General features: G+C 51.4%; 1 protein-coding gene and 1 long non-coding RNA gene across 9 annotated transcripts in view; one reads left to right on the top strand and one right to left on the bottom strand.

Moving 5' to 3' along the window:
* Positions 1 to 24,329, top strand: part of DOK4 (docking protein 4) — a 43,419-nt gene that overhangs the window by 14,311 nt on the left and 4,779 nt on the right. Inside the window, exons 2-8 of one of the 8 annotated variants that reach the window (XM_019535508.1) lie at positions 4,768 to 5,070; positions 15,181 to 15,288; positions 16,197 to 16,311; positions 19,078 to 19,197; positions 19,634 to 19,823; positions 20,489 to 20,620; positions 22,654 to 22,792. In XM_019535508.1, coding sequence (XP_019391053.1) covers positions 5,005 to 5,070; positions 15,181 to 15,288; positions 16,197 to 16,311; positions 19,078 to 19,197; positions 19,634 to 19,823; positions 20,489 to 20,620; positions 22,654 to 22,792 — 870 coding nt within the window. In that variant the 5' untranslated portion in view covers positions 4,768 to 5,004. Of the gene's footprint in view, positions 1 to 4,683; positions 5,071 to 15,180; positions 15,289 to 16,196; positions 16,312 to 19,077; positions 19,198 to 19,613; positions 19,824 to 20,488; positions 20,621 to 22,650; positions 22,793 to 24,329 lie in introns of those variants that run through there. The other 7 variants (XM_019535512.1, XM_019535507.1, XM_019535514.1 and 4 more) reach the window with 7 other exon arrangements.
* Positions 15,934 to 24,329, bottom strand: part of LOC109310409 — an 11,314-nt gene continuing 2,918 nt past the window's right edge. The window contains exons 2-3 of the long non-coding RNA XR_002101199.1: positions 16,806 to 16,811; positions 15,934 to 15,949 (exon numbers count right to left, since the gene is read on the bottom strand). This is a non-coding gene — a long non-coding RNA (uncharacterized LOC109310409). The remainder of the gene's footprint in view (positions 15,950 to 16,805; positions 16,812 to 24,329) is intronic.

Raw genomic sequence — 24,329 nt, forward strand, 5'->3', positions numbered from 1 at the left:
TGTACATGTTAGTATTGTAAATATGATTTTACTCCAAGGAGTTTTGTGTCTGTGCTTTTTTTTTTTTTTTTATAGAAGCTATAGGGTAAAATTCAATCCAGTAGCAAAAGTGACTGATAGAGCACAAGGCCTTGTTACCATCAACAGCTCTTCCTCACTTAAGTGAGGGCTTATTAAAAGGTAATGTGTGTGTTTTTTTAGCAAGCCAACTGACAAGGGGTTTTTAAGGTTATAAAGAAAAGTGCTGGGCTAGAGCCTCACCCCAGGCAACAAGCTGGCCTAGCCTGGCCCGCACCAGGAGCCCTGTGACGGAGGGAGCCGGGACTGGCACTGGCAACGGGGCCTGGCAGAGCGAGGCGGATTGGCGGCTGGTGCAAGTGGGGACAAGTACAGACAGGTCCTTCCCCAGGAGAAGCGGTGCCTAGCCCGCTTTTCTGTGCTTAGGAGCCGAATAGGGCCCGGCCGGGCCCGGGGAGTGGGGGTCCCGCAGGAGAGAGGGGATGGGAGAGCCCAGGCGCAAGCCATAGGCGCTCACCTCCGAGAAGCTCTGCACCTGGCATCGTGAATGGCTCGTCCACAGAAAAGTGCTGGGCCTGAGCCTCGCTCCACCACCACCCGGCTGCGCCCACGAGGACCAGCCTGGCCCACACCGGGCACCAACATGGTGCTCCGTGACTGTGGGAGCTGGGACCGGGACTGGCCCTGCGCGCAGGGCCCAGCTGGGCGAGGCGGAGCGGCGGCGGGTAGAAGCGGGTCCTTCCGCCGGAGGAGCGCTGGTCAGTCCCTAGTGGCACACGGCTCCAACGCCACTTTTGCTGGCCGGTGCCAACCGGCCAGCCTCCTCCCATCCCCAGCAGCATGTAGGAAGCCAGCTTCAGCTGCGTGCTGCTGCGGATGCGACAGACCCGCCCGGATCGGCACCAGCCAGCAAAGGTGGCGGTGGAGCCGTGTGCCGCTCAGGACTGACCAGCATAGGTAGCGGAAAATGCAGCTGAGCCCCTGCTGCTCCGGCTGGGCTCCTCCTGTCCTGAGTGGCACATGGATACTCCTCTTTCCACATGCGCTGTGTCGGCAACGTCAAGCTGACACAGTGTGTGTGGGAACTTTGTCCCTTCCCCAGCCCTTCAGCAGCCATTAGGAAGCTGCTGAGGGGCTGGGGGAGGGACAAGGGGTTTCCCATTGCAGCACCTGGGCCACAGAAAATGCCTTGACGGGCCACGCCCGCAGGCCATGTGTTGGACAAGCCTGCTTTATGTGCTTGGGCCAGCCACTGTGACCACTGCACAAAAACAATATTGCAGTTAATTACCACATCAAAGTTTTCTGTTGTGTGGAGAAGATTATGCTTGAGTCCCACTAACCAAAACTGGATAAGCTGGCAGTGGTTTGGAGATCTGGGGCTTCCTCTAGAAGCCTGTAGTATTATCTTATGCTCCAGAATCTGAGTGCCTGTAGGCATGCAGGGATGCTGCTTGATGCACTGTAATCAGAGTGCATCAGAACAGCCTCCACACCCCATGTATTCAGCATCCCCGCACTTCAAAATGGTAGTGGAGGTGCTTTAACTAAAGCACCCCTGCTGCCATGTTGAAGTGTTGGATGCTAAATATACAAGGCACTGTGGGCACTTTAATTAGCGCTCTAATTAAAGTACCCCCACACCTGGAGCATATGTAAAGATGTCCTAAGTTTCCTTTTATAAAAAAAGGGTAGGGGGAGGAAGGAGAGGAAGGGGTCTCAATTGCCACCTCTGTTTGCAAAAAAAAACTTCCCCAAAGTGAACAGAATGCACATGCTGCAGTAGGCTTGCTGTAGTGATCTTTCCCATTAGTATCATTGGCCTGTTAACGCTCAGCCCTAAAGACGGTGATTTACCTGTAACCATTGTTAAATGTCTATCTGTAATCCAGTCATACTGTTGATGAAGAGATCTGCTGTGAGTAGAGTCTATTTAGCAGTGTTTCAACCGGGTGGCACCTAGCATGTAGGTGGAACTGGGAGAGAACCATTACATCTAGTTCCAGTTCTTTTCCCTCCTTGGCATAGGTTGCATGTTAAGGATGGTACTGAGAAGCGAAACAAAGAGCAAGAAAAGGAGAGGAAGTGAAGGAAGAGGGGGAGGGGTGAGATTAGGACATGTCAAAAACCAGAGGATGAGGTTGCATCTCTGATGGTAAGAGGCCAGGCAGATGGGCTGGCAATCTAAAGGGCCTGCAGGGCAGGAGATAGTGAGGGACAGATCCACCCGGTGGAGAGCTGCAGGCTTGTGCTCAAGCGCACTCTGTTTTTGCTCTTACTGCTTGAACATGTGAAGCAGGCCATCCCATCTGCTTCTCAGGAGGGACTTGCAGTCTCAGAGAGAGTAATTATTGCTGAGCTGCTGTCACATCTGACAAGGAAAATCATGGCTCAGGAGCTAGTGTCCCTGTGCTGACTGCTGGAGCCCCACCCTGGCTGTGCTTACCTTCTCCTGGCACCCACAGCCCCACCCTGGTATTGAGGCATTGTTCTAGCTTGGATTCTTGCCTGTTGGCAAGAACTCCTTGCTGCTGCTTTTCCCAGACTCTTGGCACCAGGATCTTCACCCTTGCAGTGATAAGCTTCTTCTGACTCTTGCGGAAGCGTTTTTGTCACCAGGAAATCCAACCAGATGCTGGTCACCTTAGCGCTGAGATTGCCATCCACCCCCGGCTAGTACCCATTTTGGCCCCCCAGGGCTAGCAACACAGTACTGGCACACTACAATTACTTCATCTTGGCTCTTGTAATGCGTAGTAGGTGCTACTCTGTGCAGGGAATGCCTGTCAGACTCTGCTTGCTCAGATCCCAAAGAGATAATTGGTGGGTGTGTCTGTGAAGCATGAATGGTTGTTAGTGGGAAGCCTCAGGGTCTCTGTCTTCCCTTCCCGAAAATGAAGCTTAGAAGAAACCACACAGGGCCAAATTATGGCCGTTCTTACAGATGCAGGCAGCCCCAGGAGTGTGAGTAAACTGATTGCAATGTGGCTTCATGTATGCAAGTAACCCAGAGCTAACTAACACACTGGCCCTATACTCCTCCCTGGCACCAGTAACTGAGTTCCAGTAACTGGGTGGAAGTACTAGTTACTAATCCCTCTAGGTGGACATCCACGTGGTGCTACCAGTAATTCTACTGTGGCATTGGTCCAGGTGTTGGCAATGCCATCCTGTCTCTGGCTGGCTGATTCTGGCACTGTTGTCTTTCCCTCTCCAGGGGTGCGTATCTGATCATGCTGCCAACCAATCCTAGCTTGGTCTGCTAATGATATGTTTAAGCCCATACCTCTATCTTTTTTTTTACTATTACTTGACACTAGACGATCCATCGTAGTAGCAACAGTTGGCAGGAATCTGGAACCCTAGTCCTGAGCAGTTGGGGCCTGAAAGAGCTCAGGGCATTTCTCCTAAGCACTGGGGTGTTAGCTCCAGAGTCTTTGTCATATTCCAAACAATGTAATTCCAGTGTTGTCTTTGGTTTTGCAGGCAGTTCTTCTCTCCTCCCTGTCTTGGAGTGTTGTGTATAATCCATGGGTCTATTTGTGGTGCACAATCAGTGTAGTTAATCATATTTCACCTGTCTTCTGATGCGGTTGAAATATTGTTCTGCCTTGAAGTTGTGGGAGTGGGAAGCATTTAATACCATCTCTGACCCCAGCTTCAGCTCTTTTGGCTTTAAGGCTTCAGCATAACTTAGAGGCACTAGTTACATTATGTGCAGGTTTCCCTTTGTCAAACGTCTCATTTTGAGAGCTGTTGGCCTGGATTTTAAGTGCAAAATTACCCATATTCTACGTGCTTCTAGTTGAAAACCACATGAATCCAAAATGAAGCTTCGTATCACGGGTTCTAGAAAGTGACATGCTACGGGAAGGAATCCTGCATCATTTTAAGTTTCCTACCTTCAAAATATCAGGCCTGTTGTTTCTGGGTCTTCCTTCTGTATTGCTTTCTGCATTGGACCTGTGGCAGGTGTCCTTGGTATGGTAGGTCCTTCTCGCGCTACAAGGGGAAACAGCATTTGATGGGACAAGGCCCCATCTGTTGGCGGACATGCCCTATTCTTTGTGTCTTCTGACAGATCTTGTGTTCCTGCCCAGAAGTGGCTTTATTTGAATTTGTACTGTACTGCTTGCCAAGGTGTATTTCAATAAACACATCCCTGGAAGTATGTGCTGAAGAGGCGAAAGGAGTGTGCTGCTTGAGGGCTTGATGCCGTAGCTGTGCCTGACCTAGTGACAGGTGGCTAAATAGAATCACAATCTCTCTCCTGTCTCCCAGGGCTGGGGTAGATGAATTGGTTTTGGGTATAGCTTGTGTGTTGATTGCCATAGTGTGTCAGAGTGCTTGGGGACCCCAGGCAATGAAGGCAGCTGTAAATCTGAGATGTTACTGGAACCGTATGGCTGGGCTCTGGTACCGTAGTACCTGAATCATCCTCAGGGGCAACCTCCTCCAGGCTCTGCAGCTGCCCCAGCTACATCACTTCTCTGGAGTCTCTTTCTTACATTACCATCTTCCCTCCTTGATCTTCAGTTGCTTTTTGGCAGAGAAAGTTGTTCCCTGCACATTGAAGGACTGAGGGGTTAACAACTGGACTGTTCCATTTCTCTCCTTCAGTATGATCCACCTTGTTTTTTCACAAATGGTTCAGTCAGCAAGGGAGGAGGGGTAGGAAAGCAAGAGAGGGAGAAAGAGAAAGATGTCACTATCTCTAATCTCTCCCTATCTGTCACTTTTATTTTACAGCCAGCGCCAGGAAGGGGAGCCAGGGAGGAGGTGAGCATGAGGGCTGCTAGAACAATGCGGAGGCGCTGGAGGAGGTGAGGTGAGAGGACCTGGATGCCTGGGAGTGCCTGAAAACAGGTGAATGCCAGAGGAAGGAGGAGTGCGGGGAGAAAGAGGAAGCTGGACGGCGAGCAAGTGAGAGAGCCAGGCAAAGCTGTGAGCTCTGGGGAGCGGCTCCTGGCTGCGGCGGGCTACACTATGGCTACAAATTTTAATGACATCGTCAAGCAGGGCTATGTGAAAATGAAGAGCAGGAAACTGGGGGTAAGTGGGGGAGAGAGTCTGGGGGAATTGTGAAGCACAGTTCTTTATGATTAGATTTAAAGATTTGGAGCCTCCCCACATCCTCACTGTTTTGAATATGCTCTGGCAGCTGCAGCAGCCAAAAAGACACCCCCCCACCCCTTTTGTGTGTTGTGAGCATCCTTGTTAGAGATTCTGTCTCTGGCTTATTCTCCAGCATCCTTCCCAAAGATGGATCCATCCTGATGGCTCTGAGCATCCACAAGCAAGGTTCCTGGGCTCTGGGCTGTGTCTGCACAGGTCTGGCACCAGCTGTGCTGGCCATTCTGGTGTGGTTTCCAGTAGAGTTGCATCTGTGGCAGTTCCAATGGAAATCTGTGGCTTTGGAAAATTGTGGGTCATCCCCCCCCACTTCATTCAGCAGTAAGAATTTTCCCATCAAGCTAAAACTCGGGGGAATTTCTCTTGGCCTGGGAGACAAGTTGCCTGCCTCTAAATTGCCACCTGGACAAATTTTATTTTTTTAAAAAGCCGAATAAAGGCAGGGTCAAAGAGCAGGATGCTGGCTTTGGATGCTCATTTTACACTTGTTGATTTCTGTGTAATTGCACAAAAAATTGTGGCTATGGTTGGTGCTTTGGCTGTCCAGGTGGGACACCCTGTGGCACCATCTGGGCATTGGGGAAATGAAAGCCATAGCTTAGCCCTGGCAGCCCTGTACTCGGGCACAATCTAAACCCACAGTGAGACCCCCCCTTCAGCTTGGGTGCGCCTGGGCCCCTTCCATGCCTAGGATTTCCAGATAAAACCGGCATTGGCTGAAGAATAGTTAAAGCTCTTTCGTCTGTTCCAAGCTGCCCATCACCTGGCACTTCAGGAGAAGTTGAGGGATCAAGTGAGGGGTGTGCATGGTGCTGCACTTTCCTGTGTGGGAGTGGGAAGAATCAGGTTACCATTGGGGACCTGATCCTGCAAATGCTGATCATTCTCTGCTCCTATTGACTTCTGTGGCACCTGAGGGTGCACAGTGCTGTGAAGGATTGTACCCTCGGTGAAAGGAACGGAGCTGCTTCATCAGGCTCCTGGGGACCCCTTTTATCCCAGGAACCTGACTCCCCTCTCCATGCATTTGTTTTAGTGGACTGCTCAGTTTGGGGGTGGAGGCTGATGCTCTGTTGGATGTGTGTGTGTGGGGGGGAACTCCCCTTGTCAGACTGATGTCTCACACCACCCCTTGTCTCCCAGCCAGAGGTTTGTTTTATTTTTTTTTCACCTGCCACTGTGTCACACGATCTGCAGGTGACAGCATGTGACTCCTCAGATCCCATGCAGTTTGACTTGACCCATATTTTAGGTAGGCTTGTTGGAGAGTGGTGTGCTTAGCATTTCAATAGAAGAAACTCTCTCCTGGGCTCCTGTCTTAAGGGAGTCAACCAAACAGGAGCTGGAACAAAAGAAGCATGTGGCTTTGAGCTGACATGGTCCCAGGGCTAGGTGGTGCTTTGGGTTGGCCCTGAAGCCTCTCACCTCTGTGAAGAGGTGATTTGATCCTGTCTGTGACAGGTAAAATGGAGATCCCTTGTTTGTGTGTGAAATAATCTGCCTCATGAGTTACCTGGCCTGGTAAGCATGGCTGGTACCTGGAATCAGGACAGAAATATCAAGGGGCGCAGCAGGGTAGAAGCGAGATGCCAGCAAGGCTGTGCATGGACCCTGGTCTGGAATAGCTCTGAGGGGTTACACTGGGAGACAGGTCCTCTGTGCAAAGGCAGAGTGTGCATAATGCCTGGACTTAAGGAAGTTCTCTGTCCCCCCAAATTCACCCCCACACCACAACCATTTTGTCTGTAGTGGTACTAAGAAAAAGCTAGTATCTGGGCACATTCTCCATCCAAGGCTTCAGCTTCCTGAGCCCCACATGTTGGAGAGCACTGGCAAATATCTAGATGTTCACTGGAGCATTTTAATGATAGCAGCACCTGCACTCAGCAGTTTTGTGCTTCTCAAATCCCCTCTGTGCTTCTGTGCCAGGCTGCAGGGTCCCAGACACCCTCCCTTCCTGGGGATTGCACTTTGGGTCTGGTTTTGCTAGTACTGTTAGTGCCTTTGGGCACCAGGGCACCCATAGAAGAGGAGCAGGTTTCCCAGACCTGTCTCATGGCATGAGTGGAGTTGAATTTGGCATCTCTACTGCCAACAAGCAGGGGGGTCTTCCATGGAGCAGCACTTGGAAGCTGATTCTTTGAGGCCACTGACTTGCTGAGGGCATGGGGCTGAGTGGAGCCTGTAATCAAAAAGCAAAAGGCCCTGTTGCATGTCCTCAGTCCCCTGAGCAAGCCAGCCAAGCTCCTGCCATGCCCTACTCATCACTGTCAGCTGTGATCACTTCCTCTTGCTGTCTGGAGTCTTTCAGCGAATGGCTGTGGGCCTCTGCCAAGCCTCCATTCCCTGGGAGCCTGTGTGCCAGGAAACTAGCACAAAGAGCCTGTGTCTGCCTGGGAGGAAGCCTTAATGGCAGAACGAAAACTTAAAACAATCTGCTTGCTTCAGTGGACCCATCTCCATCTGAGACACCTGCAATGGTCAGAAGTTGAACCAGGTGGAGGCTCTGCCTCTTGTACTTCATGGGCACAAATGAACTGGGCCTCCCAAACCCTCAGCTGAGATGGGTCTTGTCACCCCTGTCGTACAGCTGGGGAAGGGGAAAACCTAACATAGCTGCTCCACATGCTTATTTGGATTTCTTGAAGAATCAGTGGACACCTTTGAAGATTTCCCAGCATGTTGCTTGTTTAATTATTCACAGGGGGCTTGTAGGCAGGTCCTGGAAACTGCCAAAAATTCCTTCACTGGAGCAGCTTCAGAAGAGCAAGCAAATAGCTGGTTGCTGGGCCTGGGCTGCTGTGAGCACTGACACCTCCAGAGGACTTGAGGTGGCTCTGGTCTGGCTTGGGCAGTAGCACTGGGCATTCAGAGAGGGAACCTATCTTGCCATCTCCAGGGTCTGGTACAGCAGCAGGGGTCCTTGGGAGGCCTCGTGCTTGCTCATTAAGGGCACAGCCTTGCACTGTCCTTTGGCTCTCCCAACAGACATCTATCTGTATCCCCTTTGCACTGCAAGCTCCTTGAGGCATTTCCTTTTGGGTCTTCCTAATAAGAAGCTTGTTGCTGGCACTTTGTATGCAGGGACTTCTCAGGCTATTGGGGCAACTGGCATAGGCTGGTGCTGGGAGGAGCCCAAGTGCAAGGGGGGGCCTCAGGAGACCAACTTGAGGAGGGCATGTACTGTGGGGAAGGGCAGTGCTAGAGCCTGGTCCTACTTGCTTTGAAGCATCAGAGCCTTCATTTCCTTAGGCTGTGGGATTTGCAGGTGGCTGCAGCACAGTGCATGCACGCTGCACTCTCACTCATGGAGACAGGATTCCAATTCATTTCTGGCTTATTTCCCCCAGTGAGAAGGTTGAAGGGAGCTGACTGCCCTTTGTGGATGGCAAGACAGTGTGTCTGACAGCTGGGGTGAGACCAGGGAGCATGGCTTTTGGCTTAAAGCACTGGGTTGGGACCTGGGGGATATATGTTCAGCTCTCTGCTCTGCTAGAAAGCAAATCACTTTGGGAACAGACACACAGCTTAAAATGGGCACGTCTGTGTGTGCGAGGCATGCACACATCGCAGGGATGGGGCTCTGTGTGTCTGTCCTGTGGGGCACATCCAGACTCCCCCTCACAGACTCTCTGGTGCTGCTGTTTCCTCTGTAACCACAGGGGCCAGTTTCTCTTCCAGTTCCCCTAGAAGCTGAGTAGTGCAAATGTACCTGTCTAGGACATGTGAGCGGGACCTCTTTTCCCCCTTCCCTTCCTCGGGCCCTGACCTGTCCTGTTGAGGTTGACTTTGCTAGGAGCTGCCCCACTGCAGGATGGGGCCCAGCCAGAGCACCAAGGGGTCGCTGGAGGTTCAGGCTCCCTCAGCCAGCCCTCCCAGTGCGTTGTCTCCAGGAGCTTCCATCCAGGGTTGATTTTCCCAGACATTTTGGTAAGCTGTTTTGTTTACAGCTGCTCCTTTGAAAGCACTGGGAACTCACTGGAGGCAGACCTGGGTTCAGGGCTCACAGGAAGTGCTACATGTCAAGCCGCCTCTGCGCTCCCAGGGGGCTCGTTAGGTGTCTGTAGGGATGCAGTTTGTTGGCTCCCTGTGTCCAGGCAGCCCAGAACCGCTGTCCTTTCACATGGCCTCTCAGCCTCCAGATCCAATATTTGCTCAGTGCAGGCTCCTGTCCACTGGGCAGCCAGGCTAATTACATGAAACCCCAACTGTGAGGTGCTGGAGCTGGTGGGGTACTGCAGGAAGGAAGCTCTCATGCTGGGATGAGGGGGGTGGGATTTGTGGTTTGTGGTTGCCTGGGCATTGCAGCTAAGAAGCTTGCTCTGCTGGGTTTCTGGCTGACACGGAGGGCACTGCTGAGAAGGAACTTGTCGTTCTGGCACTGCAGCTGGTGCTATCTCGGAAAACAAGGGGTGGGCTGGAGATGCAGCCCCTTCTCTCTGGAGACGGGGTGGGAAACAAAGGGAAGGGATGGACAGACAGACATTTTTGCTCAGCTGGCACCCATGGCATCAAAGCAGGCAAGAGCCAGTTCTTCATTTCCCTTCTTCTAGCAGCTGGGGAACAGAGAGCATGCCGGGTAATTTCATGCTAATTATGGATGAACAAAGAATGGAGGGAGGAGGAGGAGGTAGGAGATAGGGAAGGTGAAAAGCCAGAAGGGAAGTGGAGCCAGGAGACAGCAGGCAGAGAGGGGGGAGGTGGAAATGGGAGAGGTGACAGCTCTTTCACTCTCCCCCACAGACAGCCTAGAAATAGGGAGTGGGGCCAGAGGCAGATGCTGGGGGCAGGGGAGGTGCTGGAGCCATGGAGCAGAATGTGTCCAGGGAAGGAGGCAGGTGTTTGTGAGTGCCTAGGGGACTGGGCAGGAGGCACATGTAGCTGCTGCTCCCTTGGCTGCTAATTAAGCAGGGTGGCTCTGCAATTACTGCTGGCAGCGTGACAGGTGGGGGAGGGATCCAGCACTCCAGGAGAGTGCCCACTGCAATGGTAAATCTCAGCCACCTCCCCCGACTCCCAAGCCTGGCTTGGCACATGGGAAGCCTGTCCCGTGACTGTGCTGTGTCCAGGGCAAGAGCCCTGCATTCACAGGGTATCTTGCTGCCACATCCACTTCCTGGGACAGGCTGAGCCCCTCTCTGCCCTCAACTCTTCCCATGCCTGTTTGCTGCCCCTGGACTACCTGGTTTTTCACTGAGGCAAAGCCAGAGCCCTGCTGCTGTGTAGCACCTTCTGTGTGCAAATCACCAAACGCACTGGCAGTGTAAGAGTTAATTCTTGCCACCCCTGAGCAGTGGGCATGACCCCATTCTAGGGAGGGGAAACTTAGGTGCAGCATGGGGGGAGTCATTGCCCTGTGTGTCAGAGCAGAGGCTGAAAGATGGACTGAGATCACCAATCTCCTGTTAAGAGTTTAGGCCTGGAAGTGAATGAGGCCCTCTCTGAATCTGGGATACCTCCGAGATGTGCAGTGTCCAACTGTGGCAATGAGAGAAAAAGGCGTAATGGGACAGAAAAGGAAATGCTGCTGTGGCTGGTTGTAGGCTGCTGCGGGCAGCACTGGCTCCCATGGCAAGTAAGCAAGGGCATGGTATCATGGGGGAGACACCAGTGGCTTGGAGGAATGCTCTTTCTCAGCAGAGCCAATAGGCACCCTGTGGGCTCCATCCCTGACTGTGTTGCTCACATTCTTGTGTGGCCAGAGGCAAGTTACTGCCCTTCCTAATGGCTTGAGCCAGATCCATGCTTGACAGAGCCATGTCAGTCAGAGATGAGACACTCCCTTCCCTGCCTCCTGTAGCAGCAGCTGGAGTGGCAGAACTCAGTGTTTACTGGGATAGTAAATGCTTACACCACAGCATGGTGAAAATGGATCTTAGAAGCATCCACAGGAGCTCTGAGACTGAGCATTCCTTGGCAGGGCCTATTTAGCAGTGTCCAGAGCAGCGATTCACAACCAGGGTGCAGCAGCACCCTAGGGTGCCTTGACAACTTTTATTGCAGGGTGCCATGCATTGTGAGGTACGTTGACGTGATTCACAAGGTAAACCCAGATATTTCAAGTAGTAATACACAGTGTAAAAACTTCCTATCCTGCTGTGGTCTTCCTGATTTCTTTGCAGCATAAAAATTGCTCTATTATTTTCTGTAGTCAAAAAATGAGTGAAAGCTAAGACTGGGTATTTTCTGAGGGGTGCCTTGAGTCTACTGTGGGGCACCTTGAATCAAAAATGGTTGAGAACCATTGGTCTAGAGACCAGAAAGATATCCCCAGCCCACACAGTGTGTGTAAGCTTTTTGGCTTGCTTTGCTTTCTCTTGCCCCCTCTCTTCTTTAGCAGCTAGTCTAGGGCAGTTGGGCACTGCCAACTTTGAGGCCTTTAGACAATCTTGGGCTCACTGGGCCTGATTTCCACCCCTTCCTCGTTCCCTTGCCCTGTACTTTGCACAGTGAATAACTGCACAGAGGACAGATTAATGGAAAACTGGCCTTTTTTCCTCCCCCCTCCCTTTCCTCAGCTACCCTGCATGGTTCCCCTGAGCCACTGACCAGCTGCCAGGCAGCTACTCAGTATAGCTCTAGTCAAGTCTGATTTAGAAAGTGGTTGATGCAAGTGGAGCCTGGTATATTCTGGGTGGCAGATATAGTGATCCTTGCTTCATGAGGGCTTGACTCTAAGTTCACGCTGGTACATAGGTCAGGATGAACCCTGCTGGAGTGAGGGTGGTAGTGCTCTGTATGTCTGTTGCTCATGGCTTGTAGCCATAAGGTGTCTTAGCTTTCTAGGTAGCAGGTGCACAAATGGGTTCAGATGTTGTTTTCCACAATGCCCATGGGTTGTTGTCCTTGGCACTGGCCTGGCTGGTTCCTCTGTTCTTCTGTCCCTTTGCTGGCTTCTCTCTCCCAGACCAATTACTTTGCACACACTGAGCTGCATTTACCATCTGCTGGCTCAGGAACCTACTCAGTCCCAGTCTTTTTTAGTCTGGTGCTATTGATTGTCCCTCATTATTTGCTTGGCCTCTGTTTTTGTGTCCTCAGAGAGAGTGTTGGCATATGATCTGCATTCAGGTCTGTCTCTCTTTGTTTTCCTCCCCTGGCAGAGTTTGTCCCAAGAGCATTGTCCCCTACCCTGAACAGGAACGCGGGAACCTCTGAGCTCTGAACTCTCTCGTGACCAGACAGACCTGCTTCTAAGCAGCTGCCCCAGGGCCTGAGTTTCTGCTGAGACAAGCTGCTGATGCAGGAAGCTTAGGGGTGTTTGCACTTTTGAGGGTGACAGGCAGGGCTGGGAACAATGATGTCTGTGGCACCTGGATTGCTCTGTGGAGTTGGCAACAGGTCTCCCCCAACCTGTGTCTGCCGCTCAGGTCAGGTGCTTCGGTGTCAGATATCACAGGCTTGTGTGTGTGCTGCTGGCATGGGCCACCTTAGCCTGGCCCAAGGCTGGGATGATGCATTTAACTATGCAAGTGCTGAACTGTTGTGGCAACCTCCTACAGTGTGTTATCAAACTGGTGCTGCCTCCTCTTGAGAGCTGGGTGTGCGAGGGATGTGGCATCAGGGGTGAACAGGAATGTGAGCTGAGGCATGCTGTATCGTATGGTAAGTGCATGGGCAGATGTCACTGGTGGCCACCATGGCAGACTGCCCTGGGTCCTGTGAGGTAAAGCTGTTGATATGGTAAACAGACTGGTAAGTGTGTCTGCCACTGCCCTCTCCTGGATTGAATCATAATTGCTTTCTCTTGGCATGACTGTCAGGGCTCCCTGTGCTTGTGGAGCAGGAGATGCTGAGTCCTCCTGACCCATCTTTGCACTGCAACATGTCTTGGAGTGACAGGGGCAGTTGTGTTTTGTACAGCAGTTCTCTGTGCTGCCATGCTGACCCCATACAGTCACCATGGTGCACCTGCTCCCTGCCAAGTACCAAACCACAGCCTACCCCCAACCATCTGAGCCCTGGCCCTGACTGACAGGTGCTGTCAACCTTCTTGGTAGCTCCCGAACCCAGCAGGCAGCATCATTCTGATATCCTGCCGAGCTACTGCCCAGTCTCCCCTCCAAAGAGATGCTGTGCATTGCCCTCTTGTTGTGGCCAGGTTGGCATTCTTGCTACCTGATCCAGAACTTTGTTAAAGTGATGGGAAGATGGATTAGGCCCTAGATCCCAGCTTCAGGAACAGTGGAGCGTCCAGCAGGCTAGATGTGATCCCAGCAAGCTGAGCTAATGGACCTCTGCAAGAAAAATAGCTTGTTACTTCTAGATGCTAGAGCATGATTAAATACTAAGTCTCTGGGCTTCTAGTTCCTGTACCAGCTGCCTCCAGCTCTTCCCAGCACAGCTCCATGGGAATACAGCTGACACCACAGCCAGCCTCAGCTTTACCATCCAAACTACTCTGATTTCCCTTTTCTCTAGTATGCAGTTCGTATGATTTTAGAGAATAAAGACATTTCAGTATTCCCTGAAATGAGGAAAAGGCAGAGGAGGAAGAGGGAAATCACATTTAGGTCTCTTGTGGTACATGAACAGCAGAACAAAACAAATAAAAGTGAGAGTATAAGACACCACACAGTCAGAGTGGGATTCATCCTCTCAGAACTGGCCTGACCTGGTTTTGGCTGCTGTGGGAAATAGTGTGGGACTTGTGGTTTGATGATGAGACTGGGGACTCCTGTCTGGGGGGCTCAGTGCACTTTGTAAACAAGGATGTGTCTTCCCCCAGCTTGGAGACAAGGGGATAAAGAGCCCAAATTTTTGAAGGCATCAAGTGCCCATAGCTCCTGCCAACTTAAAAAAAACTGTTAAAAAACAGGCTACAAGTGACTTTGCTGACTGCTTTATCACAACTTAGCAACCAATGTAAAGCCAAAAGTCTTGCCTTTGCAAACCCCTGCCATAAGCACCAAATCTCATTGTCCTGAGCTAGTGATGACAGTTTTTGGTGTGACAAAATGGCAGCTGAGAGGCTTCCCCCTTCTAAGGTGCAGACTTGGGATGGCAGCAGGTGGGTGGTCCTCTTTTCCTTCCAGCTGGTTCATGGTGGTTCCCAAATGAGAGCCCACATGCTTCTGTGAGCAGGAGGTGGCTGTTTCTAACCTGGGCCTTACTGTAGGGAGTGATCTGATCCAGGGAATTTATGGGTTGCCCAGTGGAGCCCTGTGCTTGACTTGGCAACAGTTCCCTGCCTATCTGAAACAATGACTTTTGAGTGCGGCATCTGGCTAGTCCCAGGAGTTCAAGGAATGTTCTGGCCCTCAGTGGGAAGAACCCTATAGATTTTGGCAAAAGCTGGAAAAGCCTCCTTGTCATTGGTGTGGGGGGAAGTTGAGTCCCCCACAGTGCCTCTATGGTGCTGCCAGCAAAGAAATCTCTCTGGTGCCCCCAGCTACGCCCTGTGCACTAGACTGATAGCAGAGGTACCGTGAGTGTATAGGAGGGTTTCCTATGTACAGCTTGGTCCATGTAAGCAGCACAGTTTAAAGCTCTTTAGGTGCTGGAGATAGAGGTCTCTCAATAGAAGAACCCCACCAGAACTGTTCCCTTGCATCTTACTTCCAGCCTGCATCCCAGCTCCGTGACCACCAGGCACTAGAAAGCCATGCCAAAATGTGTCTAATCTAATTGGATCCATTGTTTCTTGAGCCCATGCCTCTGTCATTTTAGAGCTCAGTCACCCACTTAGATTCTCATGGCCATAGAGTGCTTTATCTTGGACTCTGTATGCCAGCTCCCTGCCTCCCCAGCATAGGATGAGCTGATCAGGCTGGGGTTTAGCCATAGCCCAGTGCTGTCCCCCTGAGGCTGAATGTAGTAATCCCTTCCTTAGGATTAAGGGAGGAACATGCCACTTGCTCAGAGTTTGCTACCTGTTGGGCACTAATAGGGAGTGTGTGGTAATGGAAGGGTCCACAGTCAGGGGGCAATTGATCGCTCGCTGACATGCACCAGTGGAAGGGCTCTCTGAGCAGCTGCACTGCTGCTTAGCCCATGCAGCAGCTTGAGTTTGTCTGGTCTTTCTGGCAGATCTATCGGAGGTGCTGGCTGGTGTTCAGGAAATCCTCCAGCAAAGGTCCCCAGCGACTGGAGAAGTACCCAGATGAGAAGTCGGTGTGTCTGCGTGGATGCCCAAAGGTCAGAGGCCAGAAGTCCTCGCCTGTCCCTTCCCTCTGAGACAGATGAGGTGACCTGGGTTGGGACAGCAGCACCATGTACAGCACTCCTTCCCCTTTCCCTGTGGGGATTGCTGTTTGGGTGGGGTGGGTGTAGCTGGGAGCACCCTAGTCAGTGTTTCCTCAGTCCTTGTCCCAGAGGTACTTGCGCAGAGCTGGCCTGGTCTTTGTTACAGTGTAGGACTGTTTGGGTAGGATTAGTATTGTTGCCAACAGGTGATGATGACATAGTATGTGCCAGGCAGCAAAGTGCTTCCCCTTCCCAGAGATGTTAGTTTCTTCTGATGGTGGGGTGATTGGGCATAGAAGGAAAGGAATAGATCACAGGACTAAGGTGAAGGGGTTATGTGGGTGCTCCAGCCACAGCCTTTTGCTCCTTCCTCCCACCCCACTCTGCTGTTCTTATTCCTCCCCCTGCCCCCCCTACACACTTATTCTCCAGTCTCTCCTTCCTGCTGGTCTCCTCTATTTCCCTTCACATCCCCAGTGCTCCCACCAGGACAGGGCATTTGTCTTCTACGGATCTCCTCTCCTGGCCTGTGTTCCTTGGGATGGGGCCTGGAGAACAGATTTCAGGCCAGGGGGGTTCCTGTTGCAATTGATTCCCCTTGCTGTGGTACTCCCTTTTAATGAAAAAACCTGTGTGAGTGTGAGCACCCTGTGGCCAGAACTGATCCAACCTTCCTTGGAGGAGATGGATGCTCCTGCTGACCTTCTCTTGTAGATAGTGCACCCAGAGCAGAAGCCAGCAGAGCAAGTAGAGGAGTGGAGTACTCCTCTCTCAGGCCATCCCAGTACCTGGTGTTAAGCAGGAGGAAGGGGGTGGCATTTAGGGTAGCTGGAGCTCAGTACAGTGTGCTCCTGCTGCAGGTCACGGAGATCAGCAATGTGAAGTGCATCACACGGTTGCCGAAGGAGACCAAGAGGCAAGCTGTTGCCATCATATTCACTGATGACTCAGCCAGGACTTTCACCTGTGACTCAGGTAGGAGGATGTCCCCATGGTCTTTGACTCTGGTTTGCAGTGGTGGGGCTGCAGGGTTAGGGTACCAGCGAGGGGGCAGCAGGGTTAGGGAGGGCTTTTGATGTTTGAGATCTTGGGTTCTGTTCCCACCTCAGCCACTGATTTGCTGCCCAGTATGCCCAGGTCACTTGGGTGCATCTGCATTGGCTCCATGCTGCTCTTGAGACTTGCTCTGTGGGCAGGGAGGGTGGCTATTTTTCAGTAGCACTAGTCTCAAGCCTGACACAGGGCCAGTGCAGGCATATCCTCCATCTCTTGGGACTAGATTTGCCAGTGATGCCTGCATAGCGGGTGTGGAACCCCCTTTGAGAACCTGGTCCTCAGGGCCCATCACGCTGTCCATAGGGAGGCTAATAAGCCAAGGTCCCTATATATTCTGTGAGTAGACAGGGCTGTGCTCTAGGGTGGCAGCTTTCATCTAAACAGCTGGTGTTCACAGCCCTGTGGTTACAGACAAATACCTTGGAAAACATGCCCTATCTGTGACTGATAGGTGTGCAAGCCCCTCATCTTTGAAGAAGTCAGAGTCTTGCTTCCCCATTGCCTGTGAAAAATGAGTTTAACCCTTTAAATGGCAAAATGAGCTGTATTGCTGCTAATCCTTTTAGCAACAGCCATCTCAAGGGCCTCTCCCACCAACATAACCCATCCCTGCAGCTTTCCAGTTCCCCAAAAGCCAGCTATCCCCTGTTTTGCAGCCAATTTTTCCATTCCTCATGAATTGTGTCTATCAACTATGGTTGATACAAAATCTGGTGAACAAATGAAGACATTTGGGGAGAACATAAGGTAAACTGAGTTGAATCTCTGCATAAGTAACCCTGGGTGCCTGCACTGATTGTATGATAAATTTTCCCATTTTGTTAATTAGCCCCCTTCATTTGGAATGTAAATGAAGCCGTGTCAGGATATTGCAGCTTGTTATGGAACTCAGGGACCTTTCTACAGCATTAGGTTCAGTTTGCTGTGGAGGACAAAGGGACTCTGTTACTGATGATGATGAGTCCCTGCATCACTGCAAGGGTTAATCTTAGCATGTTTGTAAGGTGCTCTAGGCAGAGTATTGCACTGATCTCCTTTCATCTAATGCTGGCTCCTGCAGGGCTCTCTGGCAGCCTAGACAAGCCCTGGCCTAGAGGGAGCTCCCTGCCCTCAGGAAGGGAAGAGAGCTCCCTTGGTGTCATCTTGATTTCTGAGGCTTCTTATCATTTTGCAGCTCTAGAGCTGCTTCTGGCTGGCTGGGAGCTCCCTAGCTCTCATGAGCTCAACAGTGCTCAGCTGGGTCAGTAGCTGGTCAGATTTCCAGGTACTTAGTATGTGGTGCTCTTCCCTCTTAGCCTGTTCTGAGCCGCCGTCTCAACATGGCGTCATGAGACAGACATCACACTGTTGTCACGAGAATGACACACAGACCCAAGGTCCTGGTTGCTTGTGATTGTTAGTTATCCCATGAATTAGGGCTGCTTAAACCTTTGATCAAAATCACAAAGGTACCTTGCTGGTTTCTTCTAACCTAATCCCCCTTGCCATTGTCCTCTCTCCTTTTTGAAAACTGCAGTGTCATATTTCTGGTGCAGAACAGCTCCATTGTTCCACCCCAGAAATAGCTACATATTAGGGATGATCAGATTTTCCCTTTCCATCCTTGGTCAAAACCCTGAAAGCCTCACTCAGCTTCCAGTTGTGAATTACCCCTGGGACACAAAGAGTCACATCCTTAAAGGGACTGAAGTGCCTAAGTACCTTTGAGAAGCTGGGCACCAACAGCCTCTTAGAGCAATGGAAGATTTTCCTAAGCAGGGCCTCTGGGATCTGATCCATTGCAGAGCGCTCTGACCTTTAGGGGAGGCACACTCAGAGCCAGCCTTTAGGGAAAATGTTGCCCTAGACGACTTGTATTTTGGCATACCCACCCAGTGGCACTGCTGCAGGCAAGGAGCAGGTGGGTAGGAGAGCAGGGCACAGTCCAGCAGGGAGGTGGTGTGGCATGGTGCTGCCATCTGCACTACCTGACTCAACTCCTCCTGAGCAGTGGCTAGAGTGTGGCGGGGAGTTGGCCTGGGCACTGCTCCTTCTGCCGTGCCAGGGAGAACACTGCTGTTAGCATGGTCTGCTCGCATATGTGTGCTTCCACCCCCTACCACAGCTGTCCTGGGCAGTCACCCATGTTTCCCACCCCTAAGGCTGGCTCTGGGCACTCTCCTTAGGGGAGAGAAATTTGATAAGAGACGGCTCTTCAGACAAAGCAGGTAAAGGTGGAGCTGCTACCAGTAGCTGGCGACTGAATGCAAACAGATTTGGTTCAGGTTCTTAACAGTGAGGCTAGCCAACCACGAGAACAACTTGCCAGGAGTATTGGTGAATTCTTCACCACTGGCCATCTTGATGTCAAGACTGTGCGTTTCTCTAGGAGCTGTGCTGCAATGTCTGCAGTTAATACCAGGAAGTCCTAGAGCCCTTGTTATGCAAGAGCCCAGACTAGGTGATCACAATGGTCTCCCTGGCCTGTGATTCACCCATGATTTTTCTCCTCTGCAGTTATGTGGCTCCACCTAACAGGGCACCTTTGTGCTCCTATGCAAGGTGTCATCTTAGTTCAGTAAAATGAGACAGCAGAGCACTTGTTAGCTGCTGTAAGCTTGGGGAAGGAATTCCTAATTGCTGTGGAGTCTGACTGCCAGCTGTTGTGGGGGTGGGGCTGACGGGTGTGCTACTTGTACCCTGCAGAGCTGGAGGCTGAGGAGTGGTACAAGACTCTGTCCGTAGAGTGCTTAGGAGCACGCCTCAATGACATCAGTCTGGGGGAACCGGATCTCCTTGCACCAGGGGTGCAGTGTGAGCAGACAGGTAAGAGAGCTTGTGTCAGCAAACAAATTGCTGGGTAGGAGTGGAGGGGGTAGAAGGCAGCCAGGAAAGGGTACACTCTGGGGAGGTGGCTCTACTTCCTCCCTCTGAGAGTGGCTGGTACTGGGATGGGCATCCTGTGTTTGAACGACCTGGAGGAAGTGAGCATGGAGGAGTGTGTGCTGGGATGGGGGACTTGGGCTTATCCCCACCCAGGGGCAGGGTACGTATGTGTGGAAGGGCCTGCATTCACACTGGAGTGGAGGACCCTGGGATGTTACTACTTTGGGCAGGATGGAGAGGTCTGTGCCTAGAGAGTACCTGGACTCATCCACACCCCTCCAACCTTGAAGATGGGGCTGATGCTGAGATGGAAGCCATAGGGGTAGTGGCTGTGGTGACCTCATCCTGCCTTTCAGCTGCCTGTGTCTCCCTGCAGACCGGTTTAACGTGTTCCTGCTGCCATGTCCAAACCTGGATGTCTACGGCGAGTGCAAGCTGCAGATCACCCATGAAAACATCTACCTCTGGGATATGCACAACCCCCGAGTTAAGCTTGTCTCCTGGCCCCTGTGCTCCCTGCGTCGCTATGGACGTGATGCCACCAGGTTTACCTTTGAGGCTGGCCGGTAAGATGCTCCTCCCTCTTTACACACAGGGCAGTTATTTTAGTCCAGCAGCCCTGTTCACCCTGTTGGGGAGCGAGGGCATTTAGGTTGTAGTCAGACAGGGCCATACAGGCTCTGCTTGTCCTTTTGTGTCTCAGGTGCCTGTGAGGCTAAGTAGATGGGCTGCAAGAAGGCCAGGCACCTAGGCAGCTAGAAATATGTCTCTGCATGTGTTTGAGGAAACTAAAAGTGAGGGACTGCAAGAGATAGGAACTGCATAGGCTTACCTCTTATGTTTTGTGCTTGTGCACCTCCAATCTGACCTGCAGCCAGACCTGCCCTGCTCTTCCTTTGCGTAGAAAGGAGGAGATATAATGCTGTGTAGTGGTTTTATGCCAGAGACAAATCTTTTACTTGGGGGCAATCCCATAGTGATGGTGACTCTGTTCAATTACAGCCTGTGGCAGGATTTGAGCTGGGATCCCTAGAAGTCCACAGGCAGTGGCAAGATCTCCCTAAGCCACCCATGTTCCTCCCCCTTGAAGGTTCATATCAGTGTAGTTTGTACACTAACTTGGATCAACCAGGCCTGACTATTAGAGATTTAAATTAATTACCATCCACAGAGAAAAGAAACACACTCTCTCCCTTTCATCCAACTGACTCATCACCTTGGGTTTTTCTAGAAAGAGGAGGAAAAACATCTCTCCTCCATGCAGGTTCCTGCCTACCCCCAGGGCCTTTGAACTGCAACTAAAGCTGCTTATTTCTTCTGGCTACAGTTCTTCAGGGAGCAAGCATCCTGTCCTGTCTGCTCTGTGAGCATGAGTGATCTATTTCAGGGCAGGCATCCCTCAGTTTCCTGGCATGGGTCACAGCTCCTTAAAGTTGAGAGGGAACAGACTATTTATTTAAACAAAGATTCTGTTGCTGTTCCTCAGATTGTTTCAGCTTCTTTAAAGGCAATGAACCCACTTAAGCTGCTGAAGGAGTGCCTGCACAGCTATGGATAATAGGTGTTCTGTGGGGCTACTGGTGAAGTTGGCTTCAGTGTTATATTTACATTAGTTTAAAAAGCTTATCACAGGACCAGGATTCCTTTAGGGCAGTGGTTCTCAACCTTTTTAACCTCAAGAAGCCCCTTGGAAAATGCCAGCTTTTAGTTTTCACTCTCTTTTTGACTACAGAAAAATAATAGAGCAATTTTTCTGTGCCAAAAAAATCTGAAAGACCACAACAGGGCAGAATGTTTTTAACACTTTGGATTCCTATTTCAAAACTCTGGTTTTATGCAGTGAATTATGCTTGCATACCTAAGAGTGCCAACACTGCATGGCACCCCATGGAACCCTTCAAAGGATCTCAAGGCACCTCAGGCTGCCACGGCACTGTGGTCGAGAATAACTGCTTTAGAGTTTTATCAGAGATGGTTGTCACTTGGGAAATGGGCTTTTTGCTAAGAAGTTCAAGCATACGTTGTTTTAAAAGAAGCTGTTATTATGCATGTCTTGGGGGGGGAGGGGGCCTTAGCCTGAGGGAAGAGCAAAGGCCTAAATTTTCCACAGGAGTTTTTTGGAAGCCCAACTTAAGATGCCTTGGAGGCCATGGTTTTTCTACAGGACTGGCCTCCTACTCTCTGAAAACCAAACCTCTCCAAGTGATCTCAGACTAATGTAAAAATTGTGATCCACTGTTGGAAAATATAGGCCTGACTTCAAACAGTACTGAAGCACCTCCCCCCACATCTGCAACCATCCAGAGCAGCAGTGGTTTGACACCTCTGAACATTCAGTCCAGCAGAATGCATGATATCTGTGTAGTCCTGGATATCCAAGAACTGCATCTGCTGGCTTCTTGTTCTGCTGTACAGAGGACTAATCATGGTTGAATGATGGAGAGAAATGACTGATCTGAAACTGACTTTGATGTTTCTTGCTGTTCCACTCCAGCGCCACATTGTGAGACAGCTAATATCAGGGCCTGACTTCCCCGTCTAATGTGAAATCTGCCAAAAGGAGCATGACCAATCAAAGCAGATGGCTTGTTACAGGGTAGTTAATAAGTAATAATTGACACTGCTGTTGCCAGATGAGAGAAGCCCAAGAAACACTGGGACAATTGAGCATCTTCAGAGAATTTTATGAGAGCTACTCAAAAAAATGGGAAAAAGAAGAATTCCAGAAAAAGAAATTGTCATCTTAAACTGATTTTGACCACTCCTGACTAGCCTTTCTCAGTGTAAATAATACTACCAAACAGATTTTGGTTCATGTTCAATAAAATACACCACAGTCCTTATTGAATGACCAAAATTGAACTAAAATTTGAGTAGTAGAAATACACCTGAATGTGCCTTCCTCATGTCGCATCAACTCAAATGTGGAAAGATACCTGGTAGCTGAAGTGTATCTGCAGCAAAGGATTCCTCAGAGTGTTTTGACAGATGCCTTAAAAAATAGCTGTTCAGTCCATAGAACAAAACTGCTTTGTTTTCTGTGAAGAAAAGGATATTACTTGCAAATATCTATCTGGATCCTTTGATTAAACAAAAAAAAATGATGTTGGCTCCACCTTAGTTGCAGTCCCATCACTAAGTATTCTGAGGTGCAAGTGAGGGTCAATGAGGTTCCTCAATGACAAGTGTATTTGTGAGTGTACCTGAGGTGCATGTGGGCAGTAGTGCACATGCATGTTTGTAACATGCAAGTGGATGAGCTGTAGAAATGGCTTGTGACCACATCTGAGGAATGTGGTACCTGGGCTGTTAGCTTATGATGTGCAATACTGGAGCAGTGCACAATGTAGATACTGGAGCAGCGCACAAAGCTCTTATAATCCTTTTGCTCAGCAGGATGTGTGATGCAGGGGAGGGGCTGTACACCTTCCAGACCCAGGAAGGAGAGCAGATTTACCAGCGCGTGCACAGTGCCACCCTGGCTATTGCAGAGCAGCACAAGAGGGTTCTCCTGGAGATGGAGAAGAACGTCCGGGTGAGTTGCCTGGCATTGGAGCCCTTGGGCGTACAGAGTAGGGGATGGGTTCATGTCCACAGAGGCATTGCTGATGTATATTGACAGAAATGTGCAAATTCAGTTAGAGAGGAGCAGCAAAAAGTCTTGCTGCACAAAGACAAGGCACTTAACACGGTGGGATCGGGTACAATGTAGCCCTGTTATTCATGTGTTCTGTAGATTGATCCCTGTGAGGTCATGTTACAAGTGCTGACCCAGGGAAGCGCTTCAGGCACCAATTCATTTTGAATTCAAAGCGAAGGATGTGCTTTAAACATGTATTTTGTACTGGGGCTGCAGCAAAGACTAAAGCCCTGCTGTTTCCTCAGTTTAAGGTTTGCGTTTAAGGTCATACTAACTACAACCTCAGCATTATGCTTAACAACTTTCCAGGGGCATCTCTCAGTTTGGAACTACTGAGTGCTCTTATGGAGTAGTTTTGAAGGTACCAAGCACAGCACTGTAAACCCCAGGTAAAACCCCTACAGAGCACATGACTTAGTATGGCCAGGCACAAGTGGCAGACGCAAGCAAGTGCCTCGAGTACCCAAGTGCCAAGCACCCGAGAGAAGCCCTTGCAAAAAGGCTTGAAAGCACTAGCAAGTCTGAATATTCTCATATTATAAACGCCTAAGTCTGTCTGTCCGTCCCTTAGTCGGGCTCTGATTGGCTGACAAACAGCCAGTCAATCAGGGTGCGAACAAGCATTCCACAGGAGCTGGCAGCGGTGGAGGGCCGCCGCCATAATGGCAGGAATGCGAGGGGGGGCAACAGTGGATGGGGGGTGAGGTCAGCACGGCTGTCACCCCGCCCCCCTGCTCTTCGCAGGTTGTGACGATGGAGAGGGAGGGGATGGGGGCAGGTCATAGCAGCTGGGGTAGCTCCCCCCTTACTCCTTCCAGATGATGGGGGAGCGGGGTCTGGTTGCGCGGGGTGGGGCTTTAAGACCATCCGCTCTGGTCTCGGCCTGCCCCTCCCCCCTTCGTCGCCTGTAGGGCCCAACGTGGTGACAGTGGGGGGGAATAGCGGGCACGCCGCGATGGCGGCAGTGGGGGGAGGGGAGGAGTGGGCCCGGGTGTGATGCGGGGGAGCACCGGGCCCGAGGGTGAGGAGAAGCCAGGTCACTGGCCGGCGGGGACGGCGGGGGCAATGGGCAGAGCAGGCTCTGAGCCAACGTGGGGGAGAGGGAAGGGTGGGGGAGCAGTGGGACCGAGCCCGAGCCGGGGGAGAAGCCAGCCCACTGCGGCGGTGGAGGGGGAACAGCGGGCCCGGCCTAACGCGGCAGCGGGTGAGGGAGGGGAGAAGTGGGCCTCCCCCCACCCCTCCCTTGGGCCTGGTTCCGCTGCTCTCCACGCCCGCTCCTCCAGTTCCCCGCCGCCCGGTCGGCCTGGACCCGAAGCTCCCCCTGCCACGGTGGCCTGGTCCTCCCCCGCATCAAGCCCGGGCCCACTCATCCCCTTCCCCCACCGCAGGCTCGGCCCTACGGGGCAGTGGCGGGGGAGGGGAGGGGAGGAGC

Source organism: Crocodylus porosus, unplaced genomic scaffold, assembly GCF_001723895.1.
Source record: "Crocodylus porosus isolate Cpor-Errol unplaced genomic scaffold, CroPor_comp1, whole genome shotgun sequence".
NCBI lineage: Eukaryota > Metazoa > Chordata > Crocodylia > Crocodylidae > Crocodylus > Crocodylus porosus.